General features: G+C 40.9%; 1 protein-coding gene across 1 annotated transcript in view; it reads left to right on the forward strand.

The window, feature by feature from the left end:
- The window catches only part of ADAMTS3 (ADAM metallopeptidase with thrombospondin type 1 motif 3), a 249,541-nt gene that overhangs the window by 228,097 nt on the left and 3,711 nt on the right, over positions 1-17,733 (forward strand). The window contains exons 16-21 of the mRNA XM_023758660.1: positions 975-1,055; positions 2,210-2,373; positions 8,073-8,238; positions 12,308-12,440; positions 14,224-14,431; positions 16,255-16,372. Coding sequence (XP_023614428.1) covers positions 975-1,055; positions 2,210-2,373; positions 8,073-8,238; positions 12,308-12,440; positions 14,224-14,431; positions 16,255-16,372 — 870 coding nt within the window. The remainder of the gene's footprint in view (positions 1-974; positions 1,056-2,209; positions 2,374-8,072; positions 8,239-12,307; positions 12,441-14,223; positions 14,432-16,254; positions 16,373-17,733) is intronic.

Below are 17,733 nucleotides of genomic sequence, written 5' to 3' on the forward strand. Positions count from 1 at the left end.
GAAGCTAAAAATGTACTGGGTAAGTTGTCGCACGCTGCAGAAAGATGGGCATCCATAAATGGAATCAAGCTGTTTTGCTGTCCTTGGCATCTGAAGCATGTTACTCGTAGCCATTGCACACTCAGGCAAACATGGTACTTTTCTTGAACTGGACTTTCCTTGGCTCAGGTGCTGAAACCCTGACCCCAAAATTACTATTCCATTAGTTAAACCACTAATGAATAATGTGAAAAGTTGGATCAATCTACCCATAGGTAGATGATAATTGTCCATATACAAATGGAAACATATTTCTTTCCAAGTCCATCAGTAGTTGTGTATTTATAACTGAACTACAGGCTCAGTGCATGAAATTCATGCAAGGGCCTTGGCCCCAGCCTCGGCCACTGCGGCTTTGTCCAGAAGGAAGGAAGTCCAGAAGGACATCTGGTTTAATTAGCATATTATGCTTTTATTATTATAGATTTCTTTAGAATAAGGCAGGATTTTAAATATGAAGATAACTTATTAATTAGAAGTTCAGCGATCTGTACTCACTGCTTAGACTTTTGAAATAATATAGAGGTTGATAAAATATTTTCGGAAGTTCAACTAAATACTCTAAAAATTAGCCGCACTTCAAAAGTGTGGTTTACAAAACTAAAATCACCATAGAGGGACACAGGAAAGTATAGAATTTGCCTGAATTGTTGACACAATTCACAGGTCAACACAAGATAAATGGCTAGTAGTTTAGAAACAAGGTCAACTCTTTTCTTCCTCTTTAATTAAAAAAAGGGAGTGTAGCCCCTAATCTCATGCCAGATGTCACACAAGCTACCAGTGCTTTGAAGTTAATTTCTGAAACTGCTTCTTTCAGTTCATGTATGCCCTCTTCTGCGTGCAGGAACAGTGAGAACGGAATGCTCAGCTAACCAAGGTTGTCGCTTTTGTTTTCTCCTTTGCTTCCTACAAAATTTACTACACATGCAAAGGGTACCTTAAGATGTTTGATATACCCCCTGGTGCTAGACATGTGTTAATCCAAGAAGACGAGGCTTCTCCTCATATTCTTGGTAAGTGTTTCTGTCCACTGGCTCTGCTTTAACATGCATTTAAACATGGAACTGTCAAAGATATATCTATATCTATATATGTATATGTATATGTATATCTATATAATCTACATATAGATATATATAGATATTTATGTCTATAGATGTATATATATACATATATACATATATACACATATATATACACACACATATATACATACACATAGATATGCATGATTGAAGTTATATATAAATGCATTATTGTGTGATTTTGTTGGTCATTTCTCCCAACTACTCTTCCTTTAAAAAAAGAAATATTAAAAAATGGAGATTTAATTTTTGTTGAACCTTGATTGGTTCATTATTTCATGAAGAAAGAAAAACCATCTGGCAGATTTGTACATGTGCATTTTCGCTCTGCATTAGGGGATAAGAAAAAATAAATATGTTAAAATGCATTAAAGTAAGGAATAATATCAGAAAAATTTGCCATATTTATTTTGACAAATTAGTTCTGATATTTTGGTTGATGCTATACTGTATGCCTCTCCTTAATTTTATTGCATTTTAAGTTTTTTGACTGAAAAGCAACCACATGTAAACTTTACTAGTCTAATAAAAATTTTCCCACCATCTGTTCTGTGTCCAGTTTCTGGCTGGTACATGCAGATCCCTTTGCATGGCTGTTTGTAATTTCCTAAAGAAGATTCTTTTGAATAACTTGAAAGAGATACACAGTAATAAATAAACCATTATGTTATAATAAGCCATTATATGCTGAACTAACATACATGATTTATATTAATTATTATAGAAGTATCCATTATTTTCAAAGTATTTCCAGGTTTCTGAAGAAATGTCTAGGATTGAGTGAGTTTGAAACTGTTAACCTCTTTGACAGTGTTTTCAAATGGGAACATTTCCCAGTTTTTATCTTCTGTGTAACCTTCTTGCTATTGTTTTTGACTAGTTAGAAATCCTTCTTGGGGATTTTAAATGCCTAATGAAGGAAAAGGGACTCAGAGCAGAACTAACACTCAGTTTGACTTGTTTGATGCTAATAAACACAGTCTTTGACTCATAGAAGGGGGTAGATAGACTTAATAGGGATCATCAAAGCCACAATCTGATAAAATAAAATGTCTGCTGGTTACTCATTTTCCTTCCTTTAGCTATTAAGAACCAGGCTACAGGCCACTATATTTTAAATGGCAAAGGGGAAGAAGCCAAGTCACGGACCTTCATTGATCTTGGTGTGGAATGGGATTATAATATTGAAGATGACATTGAAACTCTTCACACAGATGGACCTCTGCATGATCCTGTTATTGTTTTGGTATGTGGCATTGCAGGCTCTCTAGGTGTAGTTGATTTCGCTGTAATTTTCTTATTTATGTATCTGAAAGCACTTTTATCTTGAACATTGAATATTTAGTTGCTTGTTTTTTTTATAATTCCATTTATCTGCTTCTTTCCACTCTTTGACAACTTTGCCATATATTTTATTATATAATTATATGTACAGTATAAACCCAATAACACAGTATTATGATTTTTTGCTTGAGTAATCAAGACAAGAAAATATATATTTACCATTTCCAACATTCTTCATTTTTTCTTGTAAGTCTGACTTTCCACCAGGGATCATACACTTTCAATATAAAGAACTTTCCTTAACATTTCTTGTAGTGTGGGTATGTGTCCTGGCAAAGAATTCTCTCAACCTTCAATTATCTGAAAATATCTTTATTTCACCCTTGTTCTTAAAGGATATGTTTACTAGATACAAACTTGTTGGTTGCTAGTTTGTCTTTCTCTTTCAGTGCTTTGAAGATGTTTTTACAATGTTGCAGGGAGTTCCAGGAATGTCAGGGCTGATCAAGGATATGACTATGAGGTGGCAGTAACATACACAAGCTTTACTGGTGACACCTTAGCAGGTTTGCCTGTAGGGCCACCATCCAATAGGGAAGAAAAGAACTTCCATGAGAGAAGAGGGTGGAGAGGGGCTTTATGTAGCTAGGTGATATCGCTCAGCAGCACAGGGGGAGCCTCTGGGTCTGAGTGCTCCCAGGGGCAGCAGCAGCAGCTTGGGATCCTTATAGCCCCAGTTTCATGTATAGTTAGCAGATATTGGATACAGTTTCATATGGGTCTGCAAAGCAAGCTACCTCTAATGGCTAACAACAAGCTTGTTTGGGCTACATTTAAAACAACTGTATATAAAATTTTGGGTTTGCTGCTAGCAGGCTTTTAAGCTAAAGAGGCTCAGCCTGTGGTGAAGGACTAGACAACCTCAGGGCCAATAGACAGGGGCCATCTTTGACTCATTCGTGTAATGTCTGTCTTCTAGAATCCATAATTTCTGATGAGAAGTAGCCTCATTTATATTGCTGCTCTATACATAAAGTGTCCATTTTCTCAGGCTACTTTTTAAGATTTTTTCTTTGTCATTTTGCTTTGTTTAATAGTTTGTTTATGCTTAGTTTGTGACCTTCTTTGTTATGTATCAGGCTTGGGATTCACCAAGCATCTTGGCTCTGAAAGTTGAAGTTTTTCACCAATTTTGGATTAGTTTACCATTATGTGTTCAAGTTTGTTTGCCCCCCTCCCCACCCCCAGCCTAGTCATTTCTCTACTCCTAGGACTCATTTACATGTATGTTAAACCAGCTGAAATTATTCCAGAAGTCTCTCAGGCTTTGGTTATGCTGTATGATCTTTTATTCTCTGTTCTTCAGATTGGAGAGTTTCTGTTGCGCTGTGTTCAGGCTCACTGACTGTGTCTTATGTGGTCTCCAATCTGTTGTTGAGTTCATCCAGTAAATTTTTCATGTCAGATGCTGGTGTGCTTTTCTTTTCTAGAATTTCCATTTTCTCCCCAGGAGTCATTTCTGCTTCTCCGCTGAGATTTCTGTATATTTCCACTCATTTTGTCTAATTTTTCCTTTAAGTCCTGCATCTTCACGTTGTCTGCTTCTATGGACTGATTTTTTTAATGAGTCATTTTCCCGCTTCAACAGTCTTTTTTGTTATACACTGGACATGATAGATGGTGAGTTGTAGGGCCTTTGGTTTATGTCACCTTCCTTATAGGAGTTGGGTTTATCCTAGCTGGCAGACAGTCAGTTCCCTCTGATCCTAGGGCCCTGGTTTATTCTTCATTACAGCTGAGCTTTTTCATTTTGTCCTTATTTTTATGACTTGGCATTTTTGGCGCATTAACTCAACACCTGGGGGTTGATGAGGCCTCTTGACCCTGGCTGGATAAGAACTCCCAGGTCTCTCAGCTCCATCTGACTCTGAGCACCTCTGTCTTGTTCCCAGGCCCGCAGCAGCCACTCATTAGTAGGTGGTGTGGTGTCTTGGCCCCGGGCATGCACAGACCAGCCCTCAGCCTGGGACTTATGCATCCTCTGAGCCACCCCTCCATGCAGCCCCCTGTTCTTTAGTGCTCTCCTTTGCAAGTTCCATAGTCTTCTCTCTGTCCCCTCAGCTCAGTGAGAATGCCGTCTTGGCTGGAGTTCAGCAACCTGTGCCAGGGGCCAGACCTGGCTCTGTCAGGAAGCCAGGACCTGGCACTTTTCTCTTCTCACAGGGATCATTGTCCTTTGCTATTATTCACTGTCTCCCCCCACAAATTTCCCTCCTGTAATTCTGTCCAGTTTTATTGCTTTTAATGTCAGGAAGGTACCTCTATTACTCCCACATGGATGAAAGCAGAAGACATCTACTCGATTGGAAAAACAGTGTTGCATTCTGTGTACAAATATTTATTAGACTATAACAAATATTGCACTAATCTAAAACCAAATCTTCCCACTCAATCCCAAGGGTTTGTTTTTCCTTTGGAAATTATTTCCCTTTGGTAAAGTGCCTGTTCAAATCGTTTGCCTATTGCTAAAGTAGTTATTTTTTTGTTGAGTTTTAAGAGTTGTTTATATATTCTTGATATAATAAGTCCTCTGTGAAATAAGTGATTTGCCAAATATTTCTTCTAGTCTATAATTTTTTTTTCCTTTCTCTTAGTCTTTCACAGAGCAAAATATTATATTTTAACTTTGCTGAGATCTTGTTTCTTTTATGGATCAAGATTTTGGTGTTAGTTGGGGTTTTTTTGTTGTTTGTTTTGTTTTATTTTGTTTTTGCCTAATCCAAGGTCAAAATGTTTTCTCTTTTTTGGTAACAGTTCTGTAGTTTTACATTTCACATTTAGTTTTATGAACCATTTTTAGTTAATTTTTACATAAATTTTGTGTGATATGTTAGGTTCTTACTTTGCATACAGATGTTTATATTATCTATTGCCCCATAACAAATTAACCCCAATTTAGTGTCTAAATACAAAGCAACATTCCTTGTCTCCTAGTTTCTGTGGATCAGGTATCTGGGAACTGATGAAATGGCTAGTTCTGGCTCAGGGTATCTCATGAGGTTGCTGTCAGCCGTGGCGAAGCATCTCGAGGCTTAGCAGCTCAGTCACATGGCTGTTGGGAGGCCTCAGAAGGTTACTCCTAAGCTATTCCTGTGGGGACTGGTGGGCCTGGGATGTTCGCCATTTAAGCCTATCCATAGGCTGCTTATGGGAGGTGTCCTCATCCCATGGCAGCTGGCTTCCACTAGAACAAGTGGTTCAGGTGACAGAGAAAGTGAAAGAGTACAACCAGAATCAGTCTTTTCTAACCTCATCTTAGAAGTGATATCCCCTCTTGTCTGCTGTTGTTTGTTTGCCAGAAGCAAGTCAGTGAGTCCAGCCCACATGGGAGGGGTGAGGATTTAAGCTGCATGTATGGAGAGGGAACGTACAAAGGATCTGTGGCCAGCATTTGAAGTCACCACAATGTCCAGTTGTTCCAGCACCATTTGTTCAAACAACAACAAAAAACAAACAAACCAGAAACTGTTATTTTTCAATTACATTGTCTTTTCACCTATGTCAAAAATTAATTATCTAAATGTATGTGGGTTTATTTTTGGACTATCATCCTGTTCCATGGGTTAGATGATTTTATAGCAAGATAAAGAATATTCAAAATCGTGTGAAGTTTGAATGATTGGAGATCAGAGCTCTATTTCACTTTTATGTAACTACACTGCATTCTTTTCCAGCCACACAGGTGTCTTGTCTCAGAGCCCTGCCATTTCACCTCCACGGTGGGTGGCCTCAAGGCTTTGCTCACTGATAGTAATGTGGACATAGGGATCAATGTGGGCTGGAGAGATAGGAGACCTATAGCTAGCCTAGAGGTTTGTGGACAAGCAGTGCTCTATCATCATGATCTTCCTTTCCTTCCCTAAAGGACTGGAACCCCAGCGAGGGAGCCCGAAACATGGGGGCTAGGTTGTCTGGGACTGAAAGCATTAGACATCTGGCTAGAGTGTAAGGGCCAGGGCATAGTTTTTAATGCTTTTTTAAAAACAAAGACTAGAAGGGGAAAAGAGAATAGAACTCAGATAACCCCAGCTTTGTAGCGATTTAGCATCCCTCGATTTCTCAAACAAAAGGTGTTTCTAAAAGTTTAGTTTAAAATACCAATGAATTATGAGTAGATAATAAAGCTGTGGTACCTTTACACAATGGAATAGTACTCAGCCTTAAAAAAGAAGGAATTCTTACCTTGTGTGACAGCATGGATGAACCTGGAGAGCATTATGCTAGTTGAAATAAGCCGGCCAGAGAAAGAGAAATATCACATGATCTCACTTATATGTGGAATCTAATGAACAAAATGAACAAGCAAAATAGGGACAGACTCATAGACAGAGAGCAAGCTGACAGCTGAGGGAGGGGAAGATTGAGCAAAAAAGAGAAAAAACTAGAAAAAAAAACAACTAAAAAAAAACCCCCATACCAATGAATTGCACATTTCTCCACTTGTATGATGCATCGTAAGTACATGAAAGTTAAATATTTATTTTTAAAAATAATTCTTTGCTCTAAACAAAATTAAAAAGCAAATTTAAAATTCCATATACTTGCAATGCTTATAAAAAGTTAATATCATTATTGCATAGATTATTTAGAAAAAAGATGTATACCAATTTCACAAAAAGAGGACATGATGTGAATATGCAATGTACAGCAGACAAGATTCACATGGCTACAAACAGGAAAATTAAACTTTACTATTTATTAAGTAAATAGCAACCAAAACAACAATCTTTTGCCCAGTTAATAAAGATAAAAACTATATAGTAGGTAGTGCTGAATTGGGGCACTTTCATATACTATCTGATTATGAAAGTAATGATTATTCTAACTATTCTCAGGTGTTTGTACTCTTTAGCCCCAAGTTACCATAAAGGTGGGGACAAATTCTAATCAATACAAATGTTTATGATAAGTAAATGGTTAAATAATGCGCATGACCTTTATATACACTGTGCTGACATTTAAAGTTACATTTTTAAATAATATTTACTATCTTGAGAAATGTGCATAATACATTTAGTGAAATAAGCAAGTCTAGAAAGTATGTGTGTACGTGCACATACACATAATATGAAACTATCTTGAGGGTATATCCTAAAATAATAGAAGTATTTCAGTTTTCTCTCGTTTAGTATAATTATGGATGATTTTTCCCCCTGTATTTTTCTATAATCTATATTTTCTGAAGGGAACTTTATTATTTTGCTCATCATAACAAAACACTTTAAAAATAATTTTTATTTTATTTTTTTACTTTTTAAAAATAATTTTTAAATGCACTAAGGAGATATATAATTTATGAAATTTACAGTGAATCTTATAAAATTATTATTTTTATAATACAAACTTTTACTCCTCAGTGTATGTATTTTTATATTTTTTATGGTCGAAGTTTTATATATTTAAAGTTTTGTGTGTGTGTGTTTTTTTTCTTAAACAGGGCACATTTGTACCTTAGTTGATTAAAATAAAAACATGTTTTTAGAAACAACTTGAAAGTCTTCCAGTTTCAATAGGAGCAATATTCTGAAATATTTATAATTTTTCATTCCTAATTTACAACTCTCAGGTGATTTACATATGTCTGTTTCCTGTGTGCGTTAGATTATACCTCAGGAGAATGATACCCGCTCTAGCCTTACATATAAGTACATCATCCATGAAGACTCCGCACCTACAATCAACAACAACAATGTCATCCAGGAAGAATTAGACACTTTTGAGTGGGCTTTGAAGAGCTGGTCTCAGTGTTCCAAACCCTGTGGTGGAGGTAACAGTTGACACATTTATAACTTTACTAAGCAGTTCATATTAAGCCAGTCTGCTTGCTTCTGCCTTAAGGATTATCTCTAATGGAGGCCATCATCTGAGAATACCACACAGAGCCAAAAGATAAATACAAAGCATTTTTCCCGAAATTGCAGAATCTACAAAGGGTAGGAATCCATTCATAAATGTAGACCTTCTTCAAATCCTCTTTCCCTTTCCCTCGAGTCCTTTCAGTCTCGTGTGATTTCAATAATCACTTTATTCTTCCCAGTCTCTCCCCAATTCAGTGTCCTCTGGTGCTCGCCTTCTGCACTTTTACTCTCCCTGCCTATGCATTTCTTTTCTATCAGTGTTAATCATAAAAGAGCTATCAGTTGTACTATGTACCAGGTACAGCTTTAAATGCTTTACGTGTTAATGCATGAATACGCACAGGCCTCTGTGAAGTTCCTTCTATTATCATGTCTGTTGTATTAATGGAGAAACCAAAGCACAGGGAAGATAAGTAATCCATAAGGTCAAACCCAGGAGGTCTGGCTTCTGAGTACATGCTCTTACTACATTATGCTGCCTCTCTGCCCTCCCTAACGTGAACCCATTAAGCTGTTCTCATGGGTTCTCCGATTCCCCCATTTCCCATTCCTCTTGTTCTCAACAGCAGTGCTCCAGAATCGGGCTGGCCAAGAAAATTCTCCCAACAGGCAGGAGAAGGCCAGGACCTCTCACAATAACGACACTGACTAATTGAAAACAAAAGATTATTAAACCATTTATTTTATCATTTTAAATTCAAGAATGCATTTCTAAAGTGTTTTTTGGGGGGCCGAGGGAGTAGGCATAAAGTGTTTTAGTTGCTTATGTAAAACAGCACTTTATTTATTATACAAAGTTTGTTTAATTTGGATCCTCCCTCCTGTTGCACCCTCCCTGCTGACTTGGTCACAGGATTTGTCATATACACCTTTTTAACATCTACATCTATTCCTTCCTCATTGGGCTTCCTTCACAATTTTGGAAGGGAAGATTGTTGCAAAAGTCTCTTAGGTGACTAACTTTTGATTTTCTTTTCTTCCTTTATTTGCAGGGTAATCTTTCTTGAATGAATGAGTGAATTAATTAATGTGTAGAATTATATTATTTCCTTGTTTCAAATCCTTTAGTCTCCTAATGCGTTGCCCTGAAATACAATATAACTTAGGTAGTATTCTTGCCAAAAGTGAATAACCTGAATCTGACCATTAGGAGACTATTAAATAAATCCAAATTGTGGGACATTTTACAAAACAGTTGGTGTGTACACCTCAAATATATTAAAGATAAAGAGTCTCAAAACTGTTCCTGATTAATTCCATGACAACTGAATGTCCTTGACTAGAAAAACATTGCAACACAGAACATAAAGGAACAATTGAAAATTTTGGGGTATGGACAATATATTCTATATATATAAAAAGCCATCGTCCGGAACTCCGTAACGACCAGAACAACCAGTCACTATGACACCCACTGCTGCCAGCAAACTAGCCTAATCGGGGGGTGTGGAGGGTGGTGCCAGCCGGCCAACCTCCCGTGGACCCTCCCCTGGGCCACCCACACCCCCAGTCAGCCCACCCACGCCAATCAGCCTGCAGCCCCTCCCCCTGGCCAGCCTCACCCCTGCTCACCCCCCCCAATAGGGGGCGGGGCCAGCCCAGCCAACCTCCTGCAGCCCCTCCCCCTGGCCGGCCCCACCCCCCAATGGTCCCCCACCACCCTGATCAGCCCACAGCCCCCTCCCACACCCGGCCCCACCCCAGATCAGCCCCCCCACCTCGATTAGGGGCAGGGCCGGCCAGCCAACCACCTGTGGCCCCTCCCCCCAGCAGCCCCATGCCTGATGGGCCCCCACCACCCCAATTCGACTGCAGCCCCTCCCTCTGGCTGGCCCTGCCCCTAGTTAGTCCCCCCACCCCATTTGGGGCTGGGGCTGGCCAGCCCACTGCCCACAGCCCCTCCCCATGACCAGCCCCACCCCCAATCAGCCTAGGGCCCCTCCTCCCAGCCAGCTCCACCCCAAATTGGCCTCTGACACACCAATTGGAAGTGGAGCTGGCAGGCCAACTTCCCATAGCCCTTCCCCCAGCTGCTGACCCCTGATCAGCCCCTCCACCCCAATCGAGGGCAGGACCCACCAGCCAATTGCCCATGACCTCTCCCCCTAGTTGGCCTGGCCCTGATTGGGCCCCCATCAGGTTGAGCCGGCTGGCCAACCTCCTGCCATCTCCTCCTTCTGACAGGCCCAGCCCCGATTCACCCCGATTGGGGCTGGACCAGCTGGACCCCACCTGTGCACGAATTCATGCACTGTGCCTCTAGTCTATACTAATAAAAGGGTAATATGCTAATTCGACTGGACATCTTCCAGACATCCTTCCAGACAAAGCCACGGGGCCCAAGACAGAGGTGGTTAGGGGCAATCAGGCCAGCAGGGGAGGGCAGTTAGGGGCGATCAGGCTGGCATGGGGGAGCAGTTAGGGAGCGATCAGACCGGCAGGGGGGAGCAGTTAGGGGACGATCAGGTCGGCAGGGGGGAGCAGTTAGGGAGTGATCAATGCTGGCAGGGAGGAGAAGTTAGGGGGTGATCAGGCCAGCAAGGGGAGCAGTTAGAGGGCAATCATCCTGGCCAAGAGCAGTTAGGGGGCGATCAGGCCGGCAGGGAGCAGTTAGGGTGCAATCAGGCCAGCAGGCAGAGGCAGTTAGGGGCTATAAGGCAGGCATGCAGGCGAGTGGTTAGGAGCCAGCAGTCCCGGATTGCGAGAGGGATGTCCCGGATTGGAGAGGGTGCAGGCCGGGCTGAGGCCCCCCCCTCCCCCATGCACAAATTTTGTGTACCAAACTCTAGTCTATATATATAAAAATCTAAGCAACTGTTACGACCGGTCACTATGACATGCACTGACCACCAGTGGGCAGATGCTTAATGCAGGAGCTGACCCCTGGTGGTCAGTGTGCTCCCACAGCCAACCTCCTGCAGCCAGCCAACCTCCTGCAGTCTTTTCCCCTAGCTGGCCGGCCCCAATTGGCCCCCATTGGGACTGGGCCAGATGGCCCCAATCAGCCACAATTACCTGCCAGGCCAAGGGACCCCATCCATGCATGAATTCATTCACCAGGCCTCTAGTTTTATAATAATATGTCTGCATTAAATATCCTGATTTTAAGAATTATAGTGTGGCTATGTAAGAAACTGTGCTTACTCCCAAATGGTTCAGCAAAATTTTACATATGTGTTATATAGTAATTATATGTAAGTAAATATTTGTATCTATCACAAATACAGTGGCATGGTAACACAAGGTTAATCTAGATACAAGGTATAGAAATGTTTATTGTGCTTTCCTTACAACTTCCTTTAGGTTTAAATTTTCAAAATAAATAATTATTTACAAATGTGAAAGTTGATGGTTGAAGAGACCTTTAATAACTCCCTGTGACCTTAAAAATAAACTCCAAACCTTTGTCTGGCAGTCAAGGCTTTTACATGGAGCCTTTCCTATCTCCCACTCCCTTCACATGTGAAACTTCAGTCATTCAAAGAGACCTGCCGTGTTCTCTAGGTTATTTCCTTGGCTTGGAGCAGGGGTCCTCAAACTACGGCCCGCGGGCCACATGCAAATACAAATATTGTATTTGTTCCCAAAGAAGTGCTGATCATGTAAGAAGGGGTTCCCTCCCCTTTTCCAGCTAAGTTAGAGACTTTCCCCTCTGCGTTGCTTTGGTGCCCCCTACAGTGCATTATGTACATAACTCTGTAAAAGCCTAGGTCACAAGGTTTTGTCACAGTGGTTTTCAAACTTGTCCGTAATAATAGAGTCTCTATATTCAGGGTTCAGTTTATTAGCAAATGTGCAGTTACTAATTAATAATTTGTAATATTTGTTAAATGTAGGCTCTGAAAAGAAGTTTTGTTTATTTAATTTACTTCTGGACCTTCAGCAACCAGAAAAGTGGCTGGTTTATTGTACGCATTCAGTAAATGTTTGTTGAATGGATAAGTGATTAAATACCAAGAAATGTATCTCCTTTCCCAGGTTTCCAGTACACTAAATACGGATGCCGTAGGAAAAGTGACAATAAAATGGTTCATCGCAGCTTCTGTGAAGTCAACAAAAAGCCGAAACCTATTAGAAGAATGTGCAATATTCAAGAGTGTACACATCCACTGTAAGTATTTATTTTAACTGCCATACCCTGAGGACAAAATAGTATGGATTTAAATGTCTTTAGCTCTTTTCAGTTTTGGTCAAAGCTAATACATGTATCTGGTTTAAATAGTCAAATCAATTCCCAGGAATTATGTGAAGCTGTGGTTCCCTGCTCTCTACCATATTCCTTCTTCTCAAAAATATATTTTTGTATTTGGTAAAAAATAAATACGTGTAGGCAGCTAGGGTCATCTCACCATTCCATATGTGGGTTTTCACATAACCCCATGTATTCACTATGGTTCCTTTCTCTATTGTCCGTTGACTGTATCTGTTGTCCACGAGTTAAAAGTCTGATTTACCTTCTGCAGAAGACAAAAAAAAAAAAGTCTTCTGCTGGGTTAGAGGAGGAGCAGTCACCCAGCGAAGTCAAAAATTAGGAGGCCTCCCTGCCTCCCAGTAGACTTTCCATCAGTCCCTGTTTTCAGCCCTGCCATCACCCGCACTTCACCTGAGGCTGTAAGCTCTCGGTTTCTGAAATTCTGCATCATCCGTTTGTTAGCTCCTACTGCTGACTTAAACGTCATTCTTCTTATGTCTACAAACTACTCCCTAGGTTCCAAAATTATCTTGTGGCGGCTTCTTTTCAATTTTTTTTCTTTTGGCCTTTGTGCTATTTTTCTCATTCGTCGTCATTCTAGGAGTTTCAAGATGGAATAAGGTAACCATAATTGTCTATGATAGGAAGTGTATGTTTCTCAAGTAATTCCTGTCTTCAGATGAGAGTCACTACTGAGGCCTTCAAAATGGGTTGCCAGAATACATTGTACTGCCTACTTGATGAGCTAGAGCTATCTTAAACTGCTAATACCAAAGACTGAAAGGTTTTAGCGTGGTTGTATTTTGGAGCCCCGTATATATGAAAAAATAAATAAATTTCAGAGGAAAAGTAACTTTAGAAAGGCTAAATAGTATGCCTCAATTACATTCTGACAGATTGATGAAGCAGATGGAATTGACAGTCACAGCCCTGGGGAACCACATGTAATGGGGAACTGTCTGTAATATTGTACACACAGCTGATTTGGAGGGTACTGTGGGCATTGACATTGACACTAGAATTTGGAAATGTCCCATGGGAAATCTTTTTGAAAATATTTTGGAAATATTTCTTTCAGGTGCATTCAAGCCCTGGATGGCCACTGCCTTTACATTTTTGTCAGACCCATTAAGGTCCAACATGAAAAACTGAATTTTCTAAACAGAATAGATACGTCAGGCAATCTTCATGGCAACGATTGTAGAAATAAAAGTCATCTCCGAAAATGAAAAATGAATAAATTCATGGTTTCATGGAAAAAGCAACAGCAGCCAAATAAATTTGTGTTAGCAAGCATAGGGTGGATTCCTGTTTTTATAATTTCCTTTCAGATCTTTAACACCATTAGGCAGTATGGCTGAGAGTGAGTTGGTATTATTTTGTAAACTGCCATCGTATCTAAACCTAACTAGGTATCCTCAAGATGAGTTTCAGAAACCTTCTGTTGGTCATCCTTTAGGAACGGACAAAGTTTCAGAATCATTGGGAGGCAGAAAAATACTAAGCCATTCAAAAATAGAAGTGTCGGGCCTATCATTGTTAGAAAGTTCTAAGACTTTTTTTAATTGTTCAATGCACCCCTCTCTCTGAAAGTGCTTCCTGTACTACCATGGGCCCCACTGGGTTGCACATCACTCGGAGAGCAGGGAGGTGCACATTCTACACCCCAGTGACCATGTTCACTTCACCCCCACACCCACAGCTGGATAGCGGAAGAGTGGGAGCATTGCACCAAAACCTGTGGGAGTTCCGGCTACCAGCTTCGCACTGTGCGCTGCCTTCAGCCCCTCCATGATGGCACCAACCGCTCTGTGCACAGCAAGTACTGTGTGGGTGACCGCCCCGAGAGCCGCCGGCCTTGTAACAGAGTGCCCTGCCCAGCCCAGTGGAAAACGGGGCCCTGGAGTGAGGTGGGTGTGTGAGTTCTGCATGCACGTGTGTGTGCATAAGATAGGAAGCCTATTTTCATCTGGCTTCAATATCAGGCAGGCCTTGTGTGAATTGAGAAACTTGCATATTTTAAAATCATTAAGCACCTGGAGGTGTTTGAAAATTTAATATTTTAAAGCAGTGTTTGCATTTAAGTTTAGTTGGTTGAGGCAAACCGTGTCTGGGTGTTTTGTGACGTAGAGGAGTCTAAAGGTGACTGATCTTCTGTTTAATATATTTGTTGACTTCACCATCCTTATGGGTTAATTCCAAACCCCTGACACCGAATGCAGGTCCCTGCCCCATTTGGCATCACACTAACCTTTTTTTTTTAATTGAGGTGTAATTAACACAACATTATATTAGTTTCAGGTGTACAATATAAGGATTCAATATCTGTATATATTGCAAAATGATCACCACAAGAAGTTCTACACTGACTCTTCTTATTTTTGCTTTATTCCAACTCTTTGACTCAGTTTGAGTAAAATTCCCACTGTTCCAAAAAGACTGTTCTGGGTAGAACATCCTACCTTTTGTGGGTCGGCCCTTCCCCCTCCTCCTATCTGCCCATCTCCCTCTCATCTACCAACGCTCATCTCCATGGCACCTCAGGGGTGCTTTTCCCAAAGCCCTTCCTATGCACCCGAAGGCATGTTGTTCATGGCGGACTACTGTAACTCCTGTCCTTGAGCCTGTGCTCACTACTAATCCACCCATTTCTCAAGAACCGTGTGCCCTGCTTCCCCGGTACCCAGCCAGTGCCTATGAAAATGATGTTGGTTTGGTGACTGGCTGACTCAATGTTGGGGTACCTGAATTAATGTCTTTGATATTTGTAAAGGATCATCAAGAGGAGTCATAGGAGAAGAACTTATAGAAGGAAATGGCATCAAAAAGCAGGTAGAAAATGAAGGAGGAAGTGGAGAGCAGGCCCAGGAAGGAAGGACAGGCAAGTGAAGGTGACCCGGACAGACCATGAAGATAACTCATGTTCTTTGCCCCTCGGAGTCCTGGAATGAGGACCCCTTTTCTGTAGCTCCTGTCTAGAATAATAGATAGATGTTTCTGAGCATAGTTTTAGAAATGAATTTATGGGAATAGAGCAATGGTGGTTTCAAAGAGGTTGAATTAACCAAGGTAACATGTCAGGAAGTCCTACCATCTGTAAGGAAGGTGAGAAAATGGGAAGCTCCCTGAAAACAGGCACCACTACTGTTTTAAGAACTACACGAGCCCTAGCTGTTTGGCTCAGTGGATAGAGCGTCGGCCTGCGAACTGAAAGGTCCCAGGTTCGATTCCGGTCAAGGGCACATGCCCTGGTTGTGGACTTGATCCCCAGTGGGGGACTTGCAGGAGGCAGCTGATCACTGATTCTCTCTCATCATTGATGTTTCTATCTCTCTCTCCCCTCCCTTCCTCTCTGAAATCAATAAAAATATATTTTTTAAAAAATAAGACCTACACGGATATTAACATTATAATGCTAATAGCTCTCTCTTAGCAAATGCTTATTACATGCCAGGCATAATCTTTACATACCTTGTCTCCTTTGCCTTCATTTAGTTCCACAACAATCCTATGAGGCAATTATTATTATCCTAGCTTTCAGAGAAAAAGCCAGGTGCCCAGGCTGGTCAATGATGGAGCCCCAGGGTATAAACCTAGGATTATCTGTCTCCATATCACTGTGTAGAGAAGGAACTCCAGGGTGTGCGTGTGTGTATGTGTGAGAGCGCGGGGACAGGAAGAAAGATGGTCTTGGTGCAATAACCGTCTATAATGGCAGCCTTTGTCTCTGTAGTGCTCTGTGACCTGCGGTGAAGGGACGGAGGTGAGGCAGGTGCTCTGCAGGGCCAGTGACCACTGCGACGGGGACAAGCCCGAGGCCGCCAGAGCCTGTCAGCTGCCTCCCTGTAATGGTAGGTGTGACACTAACTGGTTTCACTGCTCTTACAATGGTTTTTAAGCACCAGAAAGCAGAATTTCCTTTCAGGACAAGCTCTGGAATTTCTATTTGCTTATCAGAAAATAACCAAAGGTAATTAATCTTAAAAAATTAGCCTAAAAAGAATTCCACCCAGGGAATTGTCCTAACCACTGGGGTCAGGGCTGTGTCCCGTACATGTAGCATCTGTAAATATGTGTTTCTAGAAGAGCTGCTTATTGTCTTCTGTGACTTTCTTTATAACCTCCTGTCATTGTAAAAGCATAATATTGTGGAAGGTTTTGAAGTGTTTTACTAAAGTTATTCAGTATAGACATGTGGGTGGTAAATGCTATTTAAAAAGCTATTTCCAATATCTGTCCGTCTACCTCCATGCACTCCCTGAGGGTGAGTTCTGAATAGACACCTTACACATGCAGAAATCTGCCTGCTCTGCTCTCTTGCTGGATTACAAAAGCAGAGTCAGTGTAATTTAAAAATAGACAGTGCTTTGCTGCTGTGAATCAGATAAAATATATATGGGATGGCTTCAGTTTCTGTCACTCTGTCTCCTTTTCTGTGCTGTCTCCGTCCTCTCTGCCTGTTCTGCTGCTTCCCTTCTTCCTGCACACACCTTCTCTTCTCAGCCTCTCTCTCCACCTCCCATCGCATTCTCAGGTCTTCCATACTCTCCTTTATCGCTCTCCTCCGACCCTTTCTCTACCACGTGTGCCTGTGCCTCTTCCCAGTCTCATACATTCTCTCCCTTCTGTCCTCTCCCTCCATCACAAACTTACTCTTAAATGCAATTCTACTAAGACTGTGCCTAATACAACTGTGGACGCTGCTCAGACCTACTAGTGAGGGTTGGGACTAAAGAAGTTGCCTTTCTAATGGCCTGCGACAACATATATTGCTTGAATATTGACGTGTGCTAAATGGTTTATTTTTTCAAGAAAATTTGCAAAGCACTATTTTGTCAAATGTCTTATTATTTTTTTAAAGAAATTTCAGGCTTCAAGTCTTGTAAACCTTATAAATTATTTCATTATACATTTTCATTTGAAATGTGTAGTGGTATGAACAAGAATGACCATGAGGGGGAGACAAAGAACTTGAATGCAATCATTTTTCTCTGGAAAGTATATTTGAAAGTTCAAAACACAACATCAGATCCAGAGAAGACACTTTACTCAGAAGCTATAAAGTTTAGTTGCCCTAATATTTTATTTTTTATGTAGGCATTACCTCCAGGAGGCTAAACACTTTGTGAGTAAGCTTTGCTGATGTTAATAGAGCTATATATTTCTATAAATATGCCTAATTATCAGCAAGAATATACTTGATTCTCTTCCT

This window comes from Myotis lucifugus, unplaced genomic scaffold, assembly GCF_000147115.1.
Source record: "Myotis lucifugus unplaced genomic scaffold, Myoluc2.0 scaffold_136, whole genome shotgun sequence".
Lineage (NCBI taxonomy): Eukaryota > Metazoa > Chordata > Mammalia > Chiroptera > Vespertilionidae > Myotis > Myotis lucifugus.